Here is a 23,441-nt window from a genome sequence, read left to right on the forward strand (position 1 = left end):
ACTACTCGGCTGCAGAAGAAGTGAAATGTGTGACGTGATATGTGCTGGAGGAGGTAAAAAAGGAAGATCTCCATCGAGACAGAGACACTTTTAAAACTGAAGAAAGATAAGGAAGACTTCTATAAACAAGTTATCGATGCTTTTAATCAGAAGGAGCTGGCATGGACTATATTTATAAGTAAAGGTAAGACCATGATAACGTTTTTATTTTTTATTAAATGGGCTTTCCATGATGGTATCTTTACATCACACTCAAATTTTTACTGCATGGCTTTGGTAAGTGCCAGAGTGAGAAGCGGTTTTAAAATAATTAGCGCATGCTTACTTTTACCCCATGCCTTTGGTAAGCGCAGAAGGGAGAAGAGGTTTTAAATTAATTAACGCCCCGGTGGCAATTCACGGAAATACGGTATGCTGGCTTTGCAGCAACACATGTTGCCACCCAAGCAATGTTATTTCAGCAAGATAATGCCAGGCCGCGTGTCACAACAGCGTGACTTCATAGTAAAAGAGTGTGGGTACTAGAATGGCCTGTCTGTAATCTAAACCCTGTCTCCAATTGAAAATGTGTGGCGCAATATGAAGCGTAAAATACCACAACGGAGACCCCGGGCTGTTGAACAACTTAAGCTGTACATCAAGCAAGAATGGGAAAGAATTCCAACTGAAAAGCTTCAAAAATTGGTCTCCCCAGTTCCCAAACGTTTACTGAGTGTTGTTAAAAGGAAAGGCTGTATAACAAGTTGGCGGTATAAATCAGTTGGTAGAGCAGCCCTGCCAGCAACTTGAGTGTTGCAAGATCGATTCCCGCTTCCGCCATCCTAGTCACTGCTGTTGTGTCCTTGGGCAAGACACTTTACCCACCTGTTCCCAGTGCCACCCACAATGGTTTAAATGTAAACATTAGATATTGGGTTTCACTATGTAAAGTGCTTTGAGTCATTAGAGAAAAAGCGCTATATAAAAATAAAATTCACTAACACCATGGTAAAAAAGCCCTTGTGTCAACTTTTTTGTATTGTGTTGCTGCCATTAAATTCTAAGTTAATGATTAAATGCAAAAAAATTAGTTTTTCACTTCAGACATCAAATATATTGTCTTTGCAGTTCATTCAATTAAATATAAGTTTAAAAGGATTTGCAAATCCTTGTATTCTGTTTTTATTTATGAATTAAACAATGTGCCAACTTCAGTGGTTTGGGGTTTTGTAATTCGATTCTGCTTGAGTCAAATAGTATAAAAATGTGTGTATAGATTGTCAGACATCAATTCATATAATCCACAAAGGTTGAATCGATGCAACTCTGAAACATCTTCAATAAATAGTAAGAGTAAAGTTGCCTCCATTTAAACTCTTTGGATAATGTAAAACTCATCCTAACGTTACAATGTATGCACAGAAAGACATGTCATACTGTATATGTATATTTTTTTGCAGTAGAACTATTATACCTGAGATTGTGAATGGCCAGTTCTTTTGACCATCTTTAAGTGTGTGCCCGATTAGCACAGGGTGTTTGCACTTCTCGCTGTAGATTTTGTACATTGTGAATTAAATAAATGATATATGGGTTTTACTGGTATAGCGCTTTTCTACCTTCAAGGTACTCAAAGCGCTTTGACACTACTTCCACATTCACCCATTCACACACACATTCACACACTGATGGAGGGAGCTGCTATGCAAGGCGCTAACCAGCACCTATCAGGAGCAAGGGTGAAGTGTCTTGCTCAGGACACAACGGACGTGATGAGGTTGGTACTAGGTGGGGATTGAACCAGGGACCCTCGGGTGGCGCACGGCCACTCTCTTCCACTGCGCCACGACGTCCCATTTTTGTCTTAATGATCTTGTAATCCAAATCATTAGTATGTGTACACTACAGCCTATGTTGTTAATGTAGTTCTTAACTTTATTTCTAAAGTCATGATGTTGTGAGGCGAATTGTTTCTCAAGCTATTTGCACATCTCGTTGTGGCAATGCGACTGCACTTCGTAGCCTATAGGCCTAATATTAATTTCACTATTACCAGTAATAACTTCTTGAGTTTTTATGTTGTGATCCGAAACAATATTGCCAATACGTAGTTGTTTATTTTCATTATTATACATATGGAATAAAGACACTTTGGATTGTATTTTGAATGTATTGTCTGGTTATTAGCAGGCGCATGGGCGCTAACCGTTTTCTGTCACTTTTGCACTTGAAATTTTTTTGCCATCTTCACTCGTGTTAGGCTTAACTATTTTGTGAAATAATATTTGGTCAAATTCAGTTTAAATTACTTCATATCGAACCTGCTTGTGCTGTGTATCATAACTGATTTTATTGAAAAAATTTAAACCGAAGTCATGAAATTGATTATTTTGTTAGCCCCCATTAACCCCAGAGAAGCCCCGTCCCTGGCTGGGAATAAATGATTGATGGTTAAATGAATATTGTTAGAAAAGTAGCATAGTAAAATGTGTGTCGACAAAACCACATGCATCAGGAATACCGAGCATTATGTATTTAAAATGTGTCCACAGCACATGTAATCAATAAGGAGGGTTAACTAGAAATTATGAAGAAATTATATGCACAGCTTAAGAGCTGGAGCTGTTGTGATCCGATATCCGGATCATTCCATATTCATGTTTTGTTCCATTATTGTATGATATCCTGTTGTTTGACGTCCTTAGTTCCTGTTTTAGTCTGTTTCCATAGCAGCATATTGTTTCCACCCGCTACTTTCGGTTTTCACACAACTGTTTTGTTGATCACCTGCCTTATTTAAGACTGCCCCTTTTGTTAGTTCTGCATGGGATTCTAATTTGCCTTCGTGCAACAGTTGATGACTTGTTTTTCATGCTCTCACTCGTTAGCTCTCACGCTACACTTCATTTCATCCCTAGCTCTCATGCTAATAGTTTTGTTTTCCCTTTTTGTGCCTTTGTGCCAAGTTTAGTTTTTCTGTTCATATTCCTAGCTTCCATGCTAGCGCCATTTGTTTGCCTTTCTGTTTAGCTCCAGTGTTTGTGTTTCTAGTCTGTTTTATTACTTTAATAAATCTTTAATTTCTTACCTCACGCTGTGTTCTTGCCCGACGCGTCCCTGGAGGAACAAATCCAGCATCGCTATGCCGCGCAAGCTTCACAGGAGCTTTGTTAAGAATAATGCAATAAAAATATGGAATTGAATGTAGGAATGTGTGGCAGGTAGAAATGTTTTAGCCTAAATAGGCGGAAGAGGTAAGAATTGAAAATTGTAACAGACCATGTGGAATTATACAAATTTGAGTTTTTGGAAGGAGCAAAGTTACCAGCCTGATTGTACAGAATTTCCTGAATAAGCTGAAGGTTTTTAATGAAGGAATGGTTGGAATGGGCTGTTGGTAGGCCCTGTTGCAAGGACTTGAAGTGGACGACGCCTCTCACATTGAACAACGACATAAATACCAACAATCTTAGATTTTTTTTCCCCACACATGTATTATACAAATGTAAATATTGAAGCCAGGAAATGTGGAAATTAGGAGGAAACTGGGTATTATGGAAAGTGAATAACATATAGCCTGAATGTAGGGAATGTATTGAATGAGTTGAATGTTTTGACATTTGAATGCTTCCATTGGGTTGAGAAATACAAAGCACTTTAGTCGGGGGTTATTTTAGATTAGGGGTCGGGAACCTTTTTGGCTGAGAGAGCCAAGAATCCAAATATTTTAAAACGTATTTCCGTAAGAGCCATATCTTTTTTTTTCAACACTAAACACAACTAAACGCGTGCATTTTTAAGTAAGACCAACATTACTAGAGTATAATAGGTCTTGTATTCTTTGTAATGATGTTGATATTCTGAAGCTAACTGTGGAGGGGCGTGGCCTGCAGGCCTTCAGCGAAGCGGGGTGTGCCAGGACCGGCCTCGAAATCAGCAACAGGTGCGTAGACGGCCCACCTGGGCCTTGTTATCTAATCACCTGTCGCTCTGTTATAGGCAGCCGGGAGGAGAGACAGGGTTGGAGCTGGAGCCAGAGCGCGAGCGAGAACGAAAGAGAAAAAGACAATTGCTGGAAAGCAACTGAGAGACTTATTGAAAAATAGAAAAATATCGTAACCCTGAAACAGGCTTTCATATCGGTGCTTGGTGGTCTGAAGAACCCCCAGGAGGGCAAGCCCTCAAAAAAACAATAATAAATAAATCATGCAATTTCTTGAACAAGTGCGGTAGAAAAAGGATGGATGGATTCAAATGCATGAGCATGTTTAATATTTTGAACGTTATTTTTAACACTTTGATTACATTTGGAATTAGTCATTACTTATTCTGTTAAGCAGTGTTAGCGCAGATTTATCCGAGAGCCAGATGCAGTCATCAAAAGAGCCACATCGGGGAGCTTATTAGTGATTCCTAGAGCCCAAAAAAAGTCTGCGGGCTATAGAGCGTTTTCCGTTCGGGCTCCAGTACTCTGGAATGCCCTCCCGGTAACAGTTCGAGATGCTACCTCAGTAGAAGCATTTAAGTCTCACCTTAAAACTCATCTGTATATTCTAGCCTTTAAATAGACCTCCTTTTTAGACCAGTTGATCTGCCGCTTCTTTTCTTTCTCCTATGTCTCCCCCTCCCTTGTGGAGGGGGTCCGGTCCGATGACCATGGATGAAGTACTGGCTGTCCAGAGTCGACACCCAGGATGGACCGCTCGTCGGGACCCAGGATGGACCGCTCGCCTGTATCGGTTGGGGACATCTCTACGCTGCTGATCCGCCTCCGCTTGAGACGGTCTCCTGTGGACGGGACTCTCGCTGCTGTCTTGGATCCGCTTGAACTGAACTCTCGCGGCTGTGTTGGAGCCACTATAGATTGAACTTTCACAGTATCATGTTAGACCCGCTCGACATCCATTGCTTTCGGTCCCCTAGAGGGGGGGGGTTGCCCACATCTGAGGTCCTCTCTAAGGTTTCTCATAGTCAGCATTGTCACTGGCGTCCCACTGGATGTGAATTCTCCCTGCCCACTGGGTGTGAGTTTTCCTTGCCCTTTTGTGGGTTCTTCCGAGGATGTTGTAGTCGTAATGATTTATGCAGTCCTTTGAGACATTTGTGATTTGGGGCTATATAAATAAACATTGATTGATTGATTGATAGGTTCCCTACCCCGTTTTAGATTGAAGAGAATTTGTGTTATGGAAAATGTAGAAGTACAATGAAAAAGCGGGCGTAGTTGGAACATGACAAAATGTTATCTCAAAAGTTGTGAAAGAGCTCATTATTTTGGGTTTGGAATGTGCCAAAAAACAAACGGGCTGTTTTAAACGTACTTTTTTAAAAATCACTGTATAACGGTCATGTACCTAATTGATGCTGAGTTGAGCTCATTGGCGTCAGCTCAACTCTGCCATCTGTTGGACAAACCCACGCATTGACAAACTATTCGTCTAGTTCCGTGTGGCACGTGAGCAACTGTAATGTCGACGGGTTCGACACATGTCTGCGCTTGCAAACATACGACACTTTTGATGTAATTTCAGATTAATTCTTTATGTATTCAGAATAATGATAAAGTTAATGAATACAATTTTTGAAAGTAAACAGTCGTCTGCCACACGGATGCAAGAGGAGAAGACTTTGCGCATGCGCAGTGGAAATCGGCTTCTCTTTGAGTAGACTGCGAGAAGATGAGGACGCTCGGCGGCCGGCTCGCACCTTCAGCCTCGCATGATTAGCCTCCCTTTTTAAACAGCGTACATCTAAGTCTCTTTGCCTTTTTTTGTGTACATGTTGTATATGCAATTTTAATGTGGTTTAAGTGTGATCGGGGAGTTGTAGAGAGGGACGAGGTGTGACGCTTGGAAAAAGGAGCACGATCAATTGCACCGGATGTTATTAAACGCCTCATAAAGAGCAAGGAGGTAAGTATACGCTCCATCATTTTACTTTCTGTGCTGTTTTGTGAGTATTGGTCCATATTTACAGTATGTAGTGTTATGGTGCCCAAAGCGCCTATAGTTTACAATATAGTTATTATATGGGTTCAACCCCAAAGGGAAAAAGCGGTAGTAATTGATGGATGGACGGATGGATGGATGGATGGATGGATGGATGGATGGATGATAGGGAGAATAACGTCCACAGTGAATTTAAGCAAAACTCTGATTTAATTTAATTATAACAATAGTGAACTGTTCAAATACAAACTATTTTTAGGTGAAATTGCATACAGCAACATAGTCTTGCTAGTTTGGAAACTGGAAATAGCCCAAATAAGAATTTCCCCCCCTCACCCAACAATCGGCATTTGTACTTAGGCCTGCACGTCTAAACTCGTTGAATTTAAGCCTCTTGAGCGCTCCAACACAAACCTGCTGACACATGGGCTGTTGTCTTTTAGCGAGCCTCTTCTCTCATTTTTAAGTTTTGCCTCCACCGTAAACATGTATATTCGCCATTATTTTATTTAAAACGTGCGCTGGACTTTCTGATATTTGCCAGTTCTGTTTAAGGTCCTGCTAATTTAGCTGCAACATTCATTATTGAAAGGACAACAGCTCTGGTCCGTGGAGTTAAATATAGATTAATAAACAGACACCTGCTGTCATCTAACATGTGATTATGCAACACTGATTACTTTACTCAGGTGTACATCCCTCAGACCGATTTTAGTGATTATTTTAAGTCAATTGTCATTCAACCACAATTAGTTTTGTCTAATATTCATACAGAATCAGTGAAAATTAACATACACTTGTCTGATACACGGGTCCCCAAACTACGGCCCGCGGGCCGGATAAGGCCTGCCAGCATCAAAAATCTGTCCCACTGGAAGTCCCAAGACAAAAAATAAAGAGTTTTTTTTTTTTATTATTATTTTTTTCGCTGGATCGGTTCGCAGCCGAGTGTGAAGCGACCGGAATGAGAATCAGCACCTCCAAGTCCGAGTCCATGGTTCTCGCCCGGAAAAGGGTGGAGTGCCATCTCCGGGTTGGGGAGGAGACCCTGCCCCAAGTGGAGGAGTTCAAGTACCTAGGAGTCTTGTTCACGAGTGAGGGAAGAGTGGATCGTGAGATCGACAGGCGGATCGGTGCGGCGTCTTCAGTAATGCGGACGTTGCACCGATCCGTTGTGGTGAAGAAGGAGCTGAGCCGGAAGGCAAAGCTCTCAATTTACCGGTCGATCTACGTTCCCATCCTCACCTATGGTCATGAGCTTTGGGTCATGACCAAAAGGATAAGATCACGGGTACAAGCGGCCGAAATGAGTTTCCTCCGCCGTGTGGCGGGGATCTCCCTTAGAGATAGGGTGAGAAGCTCTGCCATCCGGGAGGGACTCAAAGTAAAGCCGCTGCTCCTTCACATCGAGAGGAACCAGATGAGGTGGTTCGGGCATCTGGTCAGGATGCCACCCGAACGCCTCCCTAGGGAGGTATTTAGGGCACGTCCAACTGGTAGGAGGCCACGGGGAAGACCCAGGACACGTTGGGAAGACTATGTCTCCCGGCTGGCCTGGGAACGCCTCGGGATCCCCCGGGAAGAGCTGGACGAAATGGCTGGGGAGAGGGAAGTCTGGGTTTCCCTGCTTAGGCTGTTGCCCCCGCGACCCGACCTCGGATAAGCGGAAGATGATGGATGGATGGATGGATTATTTTTTTTAAAACGTCCTTTCTAATCAATTTTCTACCTCTTGTTACTCTTGGTGTCTCCTAACCGCTCAGGCAAATCATATTGTCTAAAAATGCATTTTCCCATCGATAATGTGACATCAAGTGCGCGCTATTTCAGACAGTTAGTGCGCAAGCAAAATATATATATATATATATATATATATATATATATATATATATATGTATATATATATATATATATATATATATATATATATACGTTCTCCCACTTAAAATGATGACAGAGATCTGTAATTTTCATCATAGGTACACTTCAACTGTGAGAGACAGAATGTGGGGGAAAAAAGCCAGGAATTCACATTGTAGGAATTTTAAAGAATTTATTTGTTATTATGGTGGAAAATAAGTATTTGGTCAACCATTCAAAACTCTCACTGATGGAAGGAGGTTTTGGCTCAAAATCTCACGATACATGGCCCCATTCATTCTTTCCTTAACACGGATCAATTTTCCTGTCCCCTTAGCCGAAAAACAGCCCCAACGCATGAGGTTTCCACCCCCATGCTTCACAGTAGGTATGGTGTTCTTGGCATGCAACTCAGTATTCTTCTTCCTCCAAACACGACGAGTTGAGTTTATACCAAAAAGTTATATTTTGGTTTCATCTGACCACATGACATTCTCCCAATCCTCTGCTGTATCATCCATGTATCAATTTTGGTATAAACTTAACTCGTCGTGTTTACTTCTTTATCTCTTTTTTTCGACCAAAAATGCTTTGCTCTGATTAGGGGGTACTTGAATTAAAAAAATGTTCACAGAGGGTACATCACTGAAAAAAGGTTGACAACCACTGCTCTAATATGTAGACATTTTCACTCTCGCTCTTAAATTATGATACATAATCTGAAATAGAATGATAAAAAAGCAACATATAAAACCTAATTGCTAGTATTAATTGTCCGGGATGTACCCTGCCTTCTGCCAAAGTGCAGCTAGAATAGGCTCCAGCCCCCAGCGACTCCGAGAGGGCCACGCGGTAGAAAATGGATGGATGGACTATTATTTTTCCTGGCACACATAATTTGTGGACCCCGGAGCTACTAATAGGACATAACATATGTGGTCTAACTGCTTTTTTGTCTTAAACAATTGTTTCTGTCACAGTAGAATCAAGACCAAAGCCATGGAGGGTGTATTGCATATGGTGAACGACACAATAGAGTTTTACAAATGGAGCCTTACTATAGCAGGTGAGCGGCCATTTTAACCTACACAAAAGCACCCTATCAGAACATAAGTGTGTGTAATGTGTTTTTGTTTTGTTTTTTTACTTACTGCAGACAAGCGGGTGGAAACCTGGCCAATGATGTCATCACCCTTATCCACACTGGCCATCAGCAGCCTCTACCTGCTCTTCCTGTGGGCAGGGCCTCGATACATGCAGGGCCGCCATCCCTATACTCTCAGAAAGACCCTGATAGTCTACAACTTCAGCATGGTGGTCCTAAACTTCTACATCGCCAAAGAGGTCAGAGCCACAGATACACTATATACACGACTCATTGCATATTAATTTATAATTATTTCTTACAGCTCTATAAAAGCTAACTTTTGTCTCTTTATTAGCTCCTGCTTAGCTCAAGAGCAGCAGGGTACAGCTACCTCTGTCAACCTGTCAACTACTCTAACGACGTCAATGAAGTCAGGGTGAGATGTCGCCGCCTCCCTCAAACACAAACATTTAAGCAAATAAACAAGTTTGAGAGACGCCAAAGGGGAACTGCACTTGTTTTGCAATTTTATTAACAATCATGAAAGACATGAGGACGGATGGATTTTTTTTAATGCATTGTAAATATTAAATAAACGTAAACAAAAGTCTGCTTCCAGCATAGTCAATGGAAGGTCCTCAATTCCGCCCATAAAGTCCACTAAATAACCATTCAAAAAGCGCCAACAATACTCACTTTACATTTTATGACGTGAATATTAGTGATATTGTTATTACAAGCGCTAACACAGATGAACTATTTATAGTGGCGTTGTGATCATTACCGTGTGTCCCTATGTTTGTATTATCGAGAGGTCTGCTGTTTCCTCGCTTCCTTGCTCCTTGGAAGCTAATTGTAGATCATAAATCATGCATCTCACCTGGAAATTAAATGACTAAGGATGTAATCCGACAAGTTGTTACTCTTTAACAGCTATTGAGGACCCTGAACTGGTGAGAACAACACAAAAAGACACTTGTCCATTCTACTGTATTTCCTCAAATAATGACCTCTCCTCTAATAGATGCCGTGTCTCAATTTATTAGTAGGTTGTCCACATGAATTGATTTACGTGAACCCAGACTTAAACAAGTTGAAAAACGTATTTGGGTGTTACCATTTAGTGGTCAATTGTTCGGAATATGTACTGAACTGGGCAATCTACTAATAAAAAGTTTCAAAGCACCTACACAGGTCACAAACGCTATTGTTGCCACACACACAAACACACACACACACGCACACACACACACACACATACACACACACACTAAGGATCTTACTGTGGGATCTGAGCCGAAGATGTCGTTTTGGCTTGTGCAGCCCTTTGAGACACTCGTGATTTAGGGCTATAGAAGTAAACTTTGATTGATTGATTGATTGATTGATTGATTGATCGATACTACGTTGTTAAACTCTGTTGCTAACCAAAACAGCAGCTCCTTCCACGTGCACAATCAAAGACAGGAGTACATTATGGGGAGGTTAACTTAAGTCTAAATAGGAAACGTATCCGTTGACTTTAACTTTCTGAGTGCAATCCACTTTTCAATTGACTTTTTTTATTTCACTTTCAAAACACATGTAACATAATTCTACGCAAAACAACAGCACCCAGGCATGAAGGTTTAAAAAAACAACAATTTATCTGCACAGTGCAAAAGATGGTTTTGGCAATGCGTCTTATTTTTTTAGTGTGTTGGGCGTCCATTTTTATTTTCTGGGAAGCTACATGACTTCATATTAACTCCGCCCACATTGCGTCTGCCCAGCTTGCCTCGATTATTTCATTGCATATTTTCCATTAAATATGTTGTATTCTATATCATTTTACCTCGTAATTTTACAAATAAAAGCCCCACCACCATACTTTACTCAAAAATGCGGTTGAGTAGTCACTATATTAGGAAATATGGTAATTGCATACCAGTATATTTTGGCTTGTCAGTATAATATTGTCTACATTTTAAGAGAATATTTACTAGGTGTAAAGGTTTTTTCTCAGGACAACAAAAGATACCGCAGGCTTAGCCAGAACCACCCTCGAGCTCCGCCCCCATCAGGCCATGCTCTTTCAGGGCAGCATTAGTTGAGGTTTAAGAGATACCACAGCGCCGTGGCTTAGAGAGAGCAACCATGTGTTATGATGTCTTTGTATCCTGCGCTCATAGGGCAGTGGGAAGGGGGAGCAGAAATGAATGTGTCATAGCACATGCATAACAGAGTGCTAATGTAATATTAAATTGCCACATTTATTTATAATTGCTTTTTAAAACTGCTCAAAAAAAAGTCATACCCAACGAAATACCAGATTTAAACAGTAAGCATCCACTGTCCATGTTTTACTTACCTTTAGGACTGACTGTGAAACCTGAGCATACATTAATTAAAATATTTATGTGTATTAGTATAGATTGTATTTGTCTGGGATAGGTATACATGAGCTGCCCTGTTTCTTTAATTTTAAGAGCCATTAAACAAATGAGACAGAATTCTGTATCAATTTGTTTAAATGGAGTGGACTCATTAGGAGGCTTTTAAAGTACTGAACAGCATAGGCATTTACACACTTGTATTCACTCACCTCTACTGTTCCATCTTTAGATAGCATCAGCTCTTTGGTGGTACTACATATCCAAAGGAGTAGAGTTCCTGGATACTGTTTTCTTCATCCTGAGGAAGAAGTTCAACCAGGTCAGCTTCCTCCATGTGTACCACCACTGCACCATGTTCATCCTCTGGTGGATCGGCATCAAGTGGGTCCCTGGTGGGCAAGGTGAGATGAGGGGGAAGATTATTTGCTCGGGCATGTTGTGTAAATGCTGTGGGATGATGTTAAAATGAAAATTATTTGAGGAATAACGTGAAAATTGTCAAGAAACCGAAAAATATGATCCCTAGAGGCTGTAAGCAGAACAGGGATGACATTGTCACAATCTGAATGGATGCTTAAATAGTAAGAGCTACACTCTTCCAGGGATTACTTGGGCTTCAAAATTAAAGAATCAATAACAGCTTGGAGGGTGAATCTTCCGGCATTCACGCAATGAATCACATCAACAATTTAGTAATCCAGGTTTTTCCTTCCCACACAGCTTTCTTCGGAGCAACGATCAACTCTGGCATCCATGTCATCATGTACGGCTATTATGGTCTGGCTGCACTGGGACCTCAGATGCAGAAGTACCTCTGGTGGAAGAAGTACCTCACCATTATGCAGATGGTGGGTATTAATTCACCAACTAGTAACAACAATAGAATGTGTAAAGCAAATGGGTTTAGATTTATCATTGGAAATAATTGAAATAATCTGTTGCAGGATCAAACTGTCACCATCTTCTTCTCTACAGGCAGTGTTTTGAATACCATTTTAAAATTCTTAATAATCATACAAGTGTAAACTGGAAAAACAATTAGCAACAGTTTAAACAATAAAATGAGGATGGTGTATTTGTGGATGTCCTAAGTACAGCCTGGCCCGCTTGTCGCAGATTTTTTTTTTTTTTTGAACATTCTCAATTGTCAAGTTACTGTCAAGTATGGATGTGAATCTTACAACAATGATTCAATTTGATTCCAATTATTAGAGTGACGATTTGATTCAGAGTCGATCCAAACCGATTCTTGCAATATAATATTTGGTAAATAAATTGTAGGGGTGCTGAAAAAAAAATTCACATCTGAATCACGATTCTTATTATTCCAATTCTATACCAATTCATCTTTTTCAAAAATCAATTTATTTATTTATTTTTTTAAGAATCTATTTTTAAAAATATGTTCTTTAGGCCATCTCTGTGCCTACTCGCTGCAGGTATAGGTCATATGTCAGCTGCCAAGAAGGCCTTTTGCTACCTCAGGCATGTGATCTGAACTTAATAAAAAAGATTAAAAATAAGCCGTGGTTCTGGAGGCCAGAGGTCCCCAGCCAGGTCCAGGGTGGTGCCCTAGTGGGGGCTCCTGGTTTTTCAGAAAAAAAGGCACCATTTAAAAGTATTTTTGTGTTTCAAGAATTTAAAAATTATCAACATAGTTTGCATAGCCCATTCATTCAAATTAATCACTATGTCTTTTTCAGTCACTATGTTATTTAGTCACTACAGTAATTACAACTTGTGTTCACATCCACAGGAACCACATGGGTTAGCCTACTCTCTATACAGTATTTACAATCTTACTAGTGTTTACTTCACAGCCACAGGTGGTTCATCCAGTGTTTTACACATTCATATGGTTCAATCACACATTACTTTGGTATTATTTATGATGGCTCTAACATGAGCCTTCCTGGTAAATTCCTGAGCAGCTTGCATTTTCCTTTTTGTTTCTGCTTTAGTGGATTCTGCCTTGGATTTTATAACCAATTTCTATGTCTTTGAGTCCCTCTCCACTTCTAACTGCTACAAATGCAAAAGAGTACTAACAATGTTTATTCTATTATCTAACTTCCTTTATCTGAATAGCCATTTGTGATTCATAGCATGAACTCACAAATATATTGCAGTCATGCAGGTTTAGGTTTCAAAATGATTCAACTATTCAATGTCAAAATATAAACAGTAGAAATAATGAACAAAATGTCAGCTACTGTCTTGTTCTAAAAAAAATATGAACATTTTATTTAGCGTTTAGACAGGCTATACTGTAGCAAAAGGTCATCACATGTCTACATGGTGAACAACTAAAATGAACATGTTGGGCAATGTTTTATCCAGACGCATACATTTGTCCAAATGTGGCCAAGTAGACGCATTGTGGGTTTCCTGGACGGGGTCCTCATCGCTAAACGAAAAATCTAAAGAAGATAATCCCTCTCCCATCTTCCACTTGATATATAAATCACCCGCTTGCATATTTCGTCTTCTCTTCTCCGATTCTCTCATCGTCATTTGGGATGTGAGTGTCTGTTGTGATTTCCCTCCCTGGTTCGATGACCCGCCCTTTCTTGCCTCTGATTGGCCTGTCCATAATGTATTGCCCTAATCTTAACCAATTGTGACTAATCATAGTAAACCAACCAACCAATCATGGATTTTCTTATAGGGAAACCAATCTTCATTGATGTTTACCGTATATTTTGTCACCTGCCTGTGGAGTTGCTTCGTTACGTAGCTGCGATTTTTAAGTTAATAATTTTTAATGGAAAACCATAGTTTTTACCACTGGATTATCAAAAAACTTATTCATAACAGGAAAACCATAGTTTTTGGCAGGTATGGGAAAGAGACAGATCAATATTTTAACTCACATTGTAGGTCAGAAAAAACAAAGAAAAGCGGAAAATATTTTCTTATATTTTTACAGAGATAAAAAAGACAGATTTCCGACTACAGACGGAAAATCACATGCCAGGTTACCTGTAATCTGTTTTAAAGTTTTACTATACTGTGAGAATCGGTTTGAATCTAGAATTGATTCTGTATCGAATCGTCACTCCAAAAAATGTATTCTGAATCGATTCATCAACTCTTCCCAGACTCTATGATTACATCCCTAAGGCCAGTACATCACCACCGGGAATATGCTTTCCCAGGCCTGCTTGAGTCAGGCTTAATTGCCTTAGTACTTCCGTCGCCCTCTTCCGCTCATCTATGTGCAAATGGGGTATGGCTTCATCTGTGGCATGTGATTGTGGTGCAGAGGAACAGACTGCAGACCACATCATAACTTCTTGTCCCATATTCCGCCATCCTAATGGGAATCATGGTAGACGAGAGCTTGGTCAGTTGGCTGTTAAACACTTGCCTAGCTGTATAGTTGTTACACCTCTAATCAACATCTTTATCCAAACGAAGAAGATCAACCCCAAAAAAACTAATCGAATCCTGAGTTGTTATAAGATTCACAGCCATAATATATTATGATAAAACCTTTAAAAAAAACAAGTTAGAGGTTACAAAAGCTCCTCTTTCTTCTTGAAAATGATGAATCAATTCAGGACAGTATTTTTTCTTTTAATCACGATTCGGATGTAAATTTGATATTTCACGAAGTTAACTTTCAGAGATGTAGTCGTGTAACAACCTTGTTTATTAAATAATGTCACTGCATTATACTGGATTCCTGAGTTTTGTACAAGTACATTTGCCCTTCTAACGTAATTAAAATGTAACCCTTGCAATTTCCCTGCAGTCTGCATTCCTAAAATGTTTTTTTTTTTTACATTTTACATTAAAAAAACATTACAAAGTAGAACAGAAGCGCAAACCAGTGTAACGTAAAGAGAAAATGTTGCTATATTGACACTCATAACAGAAAGTGGCCATGTAGGCAATATTTTACTTTACATGTTTGTATTATTTGTTGAGCAATGGCAGTTTTAATCAACAGATATATCTGAAGTTGATCAACAACAGTGGTTCTCAAAGTTTTTTCAACAAGTACCACCTCAGAAAACACTTGTACCACCATAATGACCAACAATAAAATACAGCAGCATAGTAGGCCTAAATATTAATTAAAAACAAGGCAGATATTTTATTTAATGCTTGTTATGTTTCTGTGTGGGGTTTGCATGTTCTCCCCGTGAATGTGTGGGTTCCTTCCGGGTACTCCGGCTTCCTTTCACTTCCAAAGACATGCACCTGGGGATAGGTTGATTGGCAACACTAAATTTGCCCTAGTGTGTGAATGTGAGTGTGAATGTTGTCTGTCTATCTGTGTTGGCCCTGCGATGAGGTGGCGACTTGTCCAGGGTGTACCCCACCTTCCACCCGATTGTAGCTGAGATAGGCGCCAGCGCCCCCCGCGACCCCAAAAGGGAATAAGCGGTAGAAAATGGATGGATGGAAGTTATATAAAACAACTGGTTTATCGTCACTGAATTGAGGAGGTATGCTGAGATCTCACATTATGCAGATTGGCACTCAAATTGTTCCATGAAATTTTGTGACAATTCCAAAATTGTACCATCTCAGGAGCATTTGACTTTACAGGATCCACCGTAACTCATAAACTACTTAAACCAACCCCCAGCAGCAAAGTGATTGTATACCAGCTCGTTTTAAAAATAGGTTCAAATATGTTGCTAAAATTGCTTAATATTCCATTAGATCCAGTTCCACGTGACCATCGGACACGCCGGCCACTCCCTCTACACAGGCTGCCCCTTCCCCAACTGGATGCAGTGGGCTCTGATTGGCTACGCCGTCACCTTCATCATCCTCTTTGCCAACTTCTACTATCACGCATATCGACGCAAACCCTCCCATGCGATCAAGGGGGTTAACCCCGTCACCAATGGCATCTCCAAGGCCACCAACGGCCACAGCCAGGCGGAGGAGGTGCAGGACAACGGCAAGAGGCAAAAGGGCAAGGGCCGGGTGAAAAGGGAGTAACGGACAGCTTGCTCGGGAGATAAACCAGAAGACAGTTTTCACGACCCAGAGATGCAAGAGAAGAGGGGTAGGTAGATGAGGAGGAAAACCAGGTGAGCGCAGTGCAAATAAACGCATTGTGGCCGAATGGGGTAATGACGGGAAGACAGTTGCTATTGGTTGTCTTTCATCACTGTGTTCATTTAAAAGCAAACATGCTAAACACGTAGGCTTCATGTGTCCAACATGTTTTTTTTGGACCAAGTCACACCTGAAATGTTGTTGAAGCACGCACCAAACAAATTTTACCTCCAAGTTTTCTTACACTGGAGCCCAGTCATGTTTTTCTTTGCAAGCTTCCATAGTCTTAAATAATTATGCTTTTATTTATGTATTATGACTTTATAGCCCCTTGACTGAGTTTAATTTAATGAATTACACGGACACGTGCTGAGGTTTTTCCTATGGAAGAGCTTTTGTTTACACAGTTGTTGCTATCCAATAAAAAGCTTGTGAGTCCAGGTTTTTATTTTAAAAAATGGGTGATTAAAAACTTGGAGATACACGTTTTTCATTGGACAGCTATTATATTTAGTAATAAAAAAGGCACTCCATTTACTTTATCTTGTTTCCCAGAGTCCAAAATTGGGTTTAATCTCTAGAAGGGGATTTCAACGTGTGAGGCGGTCTCTCGAAGACTTAATAGGAGACACAGAGGCTTGAAAAAAATCAAGAAAAATAAATTTGCGAAATCTCTTAAATCAATTTTTTTGGGAGGGAAATTAATTGATTTGTAGTTCTCACAGTGAGTAAGTTAACGGAGTCGGTTGAGCTGGAAACTCCAGAAATTATTCTAAAAAAAAAATCAGTTTTGGTGGGGAAAGGGGACGCCCCAACCGTGATATATTTTTTGAGGGGAGGCTCACTGTCCCACACTTGGAAAACCTTCAATTGACTGCATTAACTTTGGCTGTCACTGTGCTGCACTGAATCTTAGTTAATTTTTCAATTTTAAAAACGGTCGGGGAAGGGGACAGTAGTTGTTGTTTTTTTTAGCATTTGTTTTTTTTTTGCGTATTTGGCAACTTATTTTTGAGGATCTCCTTTTTTTTTTGCTGTGCGATGTAGCCGGAAATAAAGAGATCGATTGTCTTCTTACTGCCATCATGTAAGGTCTTCCTTTTTTAATAAAAACAAACCGTAAAACTGTTGCCACACTTACAGGTTATATAGAAGAATTGCATTTGTATAGTTTGTGTATCCATATATGTGTCAGTTACTAACAACGACAATATTTTATTATCAACCTTCATGCTCATGAAGACAATTTGCAGTGCAAGAAAGGCAGCAGCGCTAGTCTGTCATTGACCTGTCCAGACAGATCTGCCCTAATCTTTGGGAGCAAATTGGCTTTAGCTCCAAAAGAGCTTACTTCCGCATCAGTTCGAGGGCTGCCTGAGAAAGCAGGTCATTGGAGAAGAAGGCTTCCGTTAATCTGCAAACACGTATTCTCTGGAACTCAACACTGTGCGCAGTTTATTTTGTGCCTTCATGTATAAAGAAACATGCAAACAGTTCAATTTATACTCCAAAGCCATACAAAAAATATGAAACAATTAGGGGGTGAGGGGATTATCGCGTTAATTGCCATTAATTACAAAACACGATTAATTACAGTCAGAATTGACTTATTGTGTTTTTTAATCACTTTGATCGAACTTTTAATCTCTAACGTTATTGTTTCTGTATGCCTTCAAGTTTTCTACTCCTATGCTTGACTGAAAACAACAGTAGCTTCATGCTGCGAAAAGGATGCATCAGAAGTGTGTCTATGGTTTGAATGTTGTCTTTTTTTTAGAGTAGAGTTGACAATGATTTATTTTTGTTTAGCATGCATCTGTCCATTACACAAGAGAAGAAATGAACTTAATTCTAGGTGTGTTTTGAACCACATTAAGCTGACTTCATACTATTATAACACATATGTGCATCAGTATATTGATATCTTACATGGTGATTTTCCCATTTTATTTAAAATCAGCAGTGATACATCATCTGTACACACATGTGTGCATTATAGTTGAAATCAGAGCACACTTACATTTAGGAGATTGCGGTTTAAATTATTGAAATCAAAACCTGTTAGTAAAAGTAATGTGTTAAATACGGTTAAAAACATGAGATAATGTTGCACATGAATGTATGTGTACTCGACATAAGTGATACATAGTCAGGAAATCACGGGCCAACCACAGCCAACGATTCCTGTAATCCGTTTTACAAAAAATGTATCAAATATAAAAATGTATTCATCTATATTTAAGTCTTAAACTACTACTGGTAACATGTGCAAGCACTTTAATTAATGGGTTGGTTTTATTCATTGTATATTATCTGAAGCAGAGGAAAAGCAACAAGTTCAACGTTCATTATCTATTGCTCATAAAAATACTTTTACTGTTTTTTGTGTTAACTTCAGCACTTGATAGGGACTTGATGTTTTAATTTAGTACATAAAACAGACTGCATATTTTATGTCTGTTAAAAACAACCAATTATTTTATAAAGCCCCTTTTTTGATTTTATACAAGTATCTTTACAATAATGTAATGAATTTAAATGAAGATGTCTCAAATTGAGGGCTGTTTCCACATTTTAGTTGAGATTAAAAAAGAGATTATTTGTATTATTTACAGACCATGATTAACGAATCGCAAATTTTTTGTAATCACTTGCAGCGCTACAAAAATATAGTTTAACTTATACACCATGACCATTTGTGGGTTAACATGCCCTCTGAAGGTTTATTTGTTATTAAAACTACCTACTGGGCTGCCCATCCCTGCAATCTGAAAGGTTATACAATTTCAAGTTCAAACCCCATTTTCTCAAAAAACACATCTCTAATGTCTCATACAAACCTAAGATATTGGCGCATCAACTCAGTGAGGATCTTAAGGATTAGCTGTGAAAGCACATTTCGCTGTTACTTAAGCTTTATGTGTGAATGAGGAAAAAATGTGACGATGGCCATAGACTAGGAAACACTGTGATACAATCTCTGTTCTGCTCAGTACAACAAGGCTTTAGCTACTCCAATAATCAAAGTACAAGAATGGAATGCATATTGCAAAATAAGCTGTGCTTATTGTACAAACCCCGTTTCCATATGAGTTGGGAAATTGTGTTAGATGTAAATATAAACGGAATACAATGATTTGCAAATCCTTTTAAACCCATATTCAGTTGAATGCACTACAAAGACAAGATATTTGATGTTCAAACTCATAAACTTTATTTTTTTTGCAAATAATAATTAACTTAGAATCCCATGGCTGCAACACGTGCCAAATTGGTTGTTAAAGGGCATGTTCACCACTGTGTTACATCACCTTTTCTTTTAACAACACTCAATAAACGTTTGGGAACTGAGGAAACTAATTGTTGAAGCTTTGAAAGTGGAATTCGTTACCATTCTTGCTTGATGTACAGCTTAAGTTGTTCAACAGTCCGGGGTCTTGTTGTTGTATTTTACGCTTCATAATGCACCACACATTTTCGATGGGAGACAGGTCTGGACTGCAGGCGGGCCAGGAAAGTACCCGCACTCTTTTACTACAAAGCCACGCTGTTGTAACACGTGGCTTGGCTTTGTTTTGCTTAAATAAGCAGGAACGTCCATGATAACGTTGCTTGGATGACAACATATGTTGCTCCAAAACCTGTATGTACTTTTCAGCATTAATGGTGCCATCGCAGATGTGTAAGTTACCCATGCCTTGGGCACTAATACATCCCCATACCATCACAGATGCTGGCTTTTGAACTTTGCGCCTATAACAATCCGGATGGTTGTTTTCCTCTTTGTTCTGGAGGACACCACATCCACAGTTTCCAAATATAATTTGAAATGTGGGCTCATCAGACCACAGAACACATTTCCACTTTGCATCAGTCCATCTTAAATGAGTTCGGGCCCAGCGAAGCCTGCGGCGTTCCTGGGTATTGTTGATAAATGGCTTTCGCTTTGCATAGTAGAATTTTAACTTGCACTTACAGATGTAGCGACCTTCTGTAGTTACTGACAGTGGTTTTATGAAGTGTTCTTGAGCCCATTTGGTGATATCCTTTACACACTGATGTCAGTTTTTGATGCAGTACCGCCTGAGGGATCAAAGGTCCGTAACATCATGGCTTACATGCAGTGATTTCTCCAGATTCTCTGAACTTTTTGATGATTTTATGGACCGTATATGTTAAAATCCCTAAATTCCTTGCAATAACTTGTTGAGAAATGTTGTTCTAAAACAGTTCGACAATTTGCTTACAAATTGGTGACCCTCGCTCCATCCTTGTTTGTGAATTACTTAGCATTTCATGGAAGCTGCTTTTATACCCAATCATGGCACTCACCTGTTCCCAATTAGCCTGCACACCTGTGGAATGTTCCAAATAAGTGTTTGATGAGCATTCCTCAACTTATTTAGTATTTTTTACCACATTCCCCAACTTCTTTGTCATGTGTTGCTGGCATCTAATTCTAAAATGAATGATTATTTGCACACAAAAAAAATGTTTATCATTTTGAACATCAAATATGTTGTCTTTGTAGCATATTCAACTGAATATGGGTTGAAAAGGATTTGCAAATCATTGTAGTCCGTTTATATTTGCAACTAACACAATTTCCCAACTCATACGGAAACGGGGTGTGTAATTGATGTGAAGAAAGTAGACTCACCTTCCCGGTACATGCCTCCATCCTTGTCACATGTTAGACTTAGACAAACTTTAATGATCCACAAGGGAAATTGTTGCACACAGTAGCTCAGTTACAGAGGATGTAAAGGATAATGCATATTTAAGGTAGACTAAAAATGTACCATAGTAGCAATATAAAATAAAACATGTAATATTTACATATTACATATACAGTATATAATATTTTGTATTGAAAGCTGTACACACAATGCATTGTTTACAAGTTTAACCTGTTTTTACAGTTATTTAAATAGCAAAGCATGTAAAAAAAAAAAAAGTGCACATCAAAGGGGTTAGTAGTTCATTTTAATTCGTATGGTAAAAGTGCCTAATTTAGGTTTATGCTTGCATTGAAGTTACCAAAAACATTACTTAATGGAACCGTCGTTTCAGTTTTACTCTGGAACTGACTATTTCAATTTTGGTAACTTCGAACGACCTACTCAGTGGCCTAGTGGTTAGTGTCCGCCCTGAGATCAGTAGGTCGTGAGTTCAAATCCCGACCGAGTCGTACCAAAGACTATAAAAATGGGACCCATTACCTCCCTGCTTAGCACTCAGCATTAAGGGTTGGAATTGGGTGTTAAAACCCCATAAATAATTCCCGGGCGGGGCACCGCTGCTGCCCACTGCTCCCCTCCCCTCCCAGGGGGTGATCAAGGGTGATGGGTCAAATGCAGAGAATAATTTCACCACATCTAGTATGTGTGTGACAATCATTGGTACTTTAACTTTTCAAAATTGAGATTGTGTTTAAACTTTAAGATCATATTGTACTTCTTATCCTGATGCACTCTCGCTGACTCTTAGCTTCAGAGTAAAGGGTGCACTCCCTTCACCATGAGGGATGCAGCCACTGAATTGTGGCTCGTATGAGAGGAGAGAGGTGTATGTGTCCTCCTTGGGGACAAAGAGGATGTAAGCCTAGGATTAAAGGGATTCTAAAAGGGCCAAGCCTTGTCAATCAAAGGCTTTTAGCACAGGGTCATAATAACCTGCATGCCACCTTCTACAGAAAGGTGCCCATGCTTAAAACTGTCACACAAAATGGTGCAGTTTGACTCAAAGCCCACTTGTTGCAAGTTTAATACAACACAAATATCTACTATAGTATTTGGAGTCTTCCACAAACTGTTGGAGGGAAAAGGGTCGCCTGAAGAGGGTTTAGCCTTGCAAACCCAACCCGCCACTCCCTCATCTCATTAGCAAAGGAGTTCATTCTCTCCTGGCACATTGGAAACAGTCATCTTTTTTACTCACCCTCCTCCTGAGTGGAATTTGAATCTGTGTTGTGACTGCACTGCGCCCTCTGCTGGAAACAGAATTAGTCGCGGAATTCTGGGAACAAAGTAAAGTTTTGGGAGAAAATTAAAGCAAAATAAAGGTGTGGGACTGGAAAAGTGTCCAACAGTTCAGTTACAAGCAGTCTTACTAACACTAAATCCAGTAAACCCGAACAAAAACCAAGCTACATCACAAAAGGTTTATAGAACATAACACACGGATTAAGTATAGTTTCAACAAAATAACGTGTAACAAGCAACCACTTGATAGTGAAATATATTTAACATAATTAGACAAGTGAACACCTTTTTGGAAAACTTTCAAACCGGACACATTAGGCCGCCATCTTGAAACCTTTTTACGGCATGCCGTTAGTGTCATAACATGTGTCGTTAATCGAAATATGTATTTTGAACTCACAAAACGTTAAAATATGTTGTCCAAAATTGCACTCATTCGAAAATATGGCTGTTACTCTAATTTATAAGTTAACTCAACTAAACTGTTTGATCCAGTGACGTGCGGTGAACTAAACACCAGGTGAGCCACGGACACTTTGGAAGGTTTTTAATCTTTTTTTTTTTTTCTTAAATTCATATGTGCAGCTCATTGTTGATTTAGGTTGCACATTAGAGTAACAGGAAAATTAAGAGAATTATTTACTTTCATAAAAACGTTTTCATAATGATATTATGATATGATAAATGGGTCCAAAAAGTATTTGATAAAGTTGTTATTAAATACGTTTTGGTCCCATTTGTTTTTAACAAAAAAAAACATCCAGTATTGTGAATCTATATTACCTTTTTGCATTTGTGTCTGAAGCAGCAATAGCTATCCTCCATGAAAACGTATTTTGTATGATCACATTAATTTTGTCTTAAAGTCCAGTTTAGAGAAGTATTTAATCTTGGATACAATATGTAATCCTCCATATTGGCAGACATCCATCCATCCATTTCCTACCGATTATTCCCTTTGGGGTCGCGGGGGGCGCTGGTGCCTATCTCAGCTACAATCGGGCGGAAGACGGAGTACACCCTGGAAAAGTTGCCACCTCATCGCAGGGCCAAAACAGATAGACAGACAGTCACATTCACACACTAGGGACCATTTAGTGTTGCCAATCAACCTATCCCCAGGTGCATGTCTTTGGAAGTGGGAGGAAGCCGGAGTACCCGGAGGGAACCCACGCAATCACGGGGA

At 39.5% G+C, this 23,441-nt stretch overlaps 1 protein-coding gene and 1 long non-coding RNA gene across 3 annotated transcripts in view; one reads left to right on the top strand and one right to left on the bottom strand.

Annotated features, from left to right (window-relative positions):
* The window catches only part of LOC133553036 (uncharacterized), an 89,096-nt gene extending 77,463 nt beyond the window's left edge, over positions 1–11,633 (bottom strand). Inside the window, exon 1 of the long non-coding RNA XR_009806824.1 lies at positions 11,459–11,633. This is a non-coding gene — a long non-coding RNA (uncharacterized LOC133553036). The remainder of the gene's footprint in view (positions 1–11,458) is intronic.
* LOC133553035 (elongation of very long chain fatty acids protein 4-like) lies at positions 5,611–17,396 on the top strand. Of its 2 annotated transcripts, none has more exons than XM_061900778.1 (7): positions 5,611–5,891; positions 8,771–8,853; positions 8,944–9,131; positions 9,230–9,310; positions 11,479–11,650; positions 11,970–12,097; positions 15,927–17,396. In XM_061900778.1, exons 2-7 carry the CDS (start codon positions 8,787–8,789, stop codon positions 16,209–16,211), a joined length of 921 nt encoding a protein of 306 aa, XP_061756762.1. In that variant the 5' UTR covers positions 5,611–5,891; positions 8,771–8,786; the 3' UTR covers positions 16,212–17,396. The 2 variants fall into 2 exon arrangements, with proteins under 2 accessions (XP_061756762.1, XP_061756761.1); XM_061900777.1 differs by having other exon boundaries at positions 5,613–5,891; positions 8,768–8,853.
* The last annotated feature ends 6,045 nt before the right edge of the window (positions 17,397–23,441 follow it).

Source organism: Nerophis ophidion, linkage group LG05, assembly GCF_033978795.1.
Source record: "Nerophis ophidion isolate RoL-2023_Sa linkage group LG05, RoL_Noph_v1.0, whole genome shotgun sequence".
NCBI classification, from domain to species: domain Eukaryota; kingdom Metazoa; phylum Chordata; class Actinopteri; order Syngnathiformes; family Syngnathidae; genus Nerophis; species Nerophis ophidion.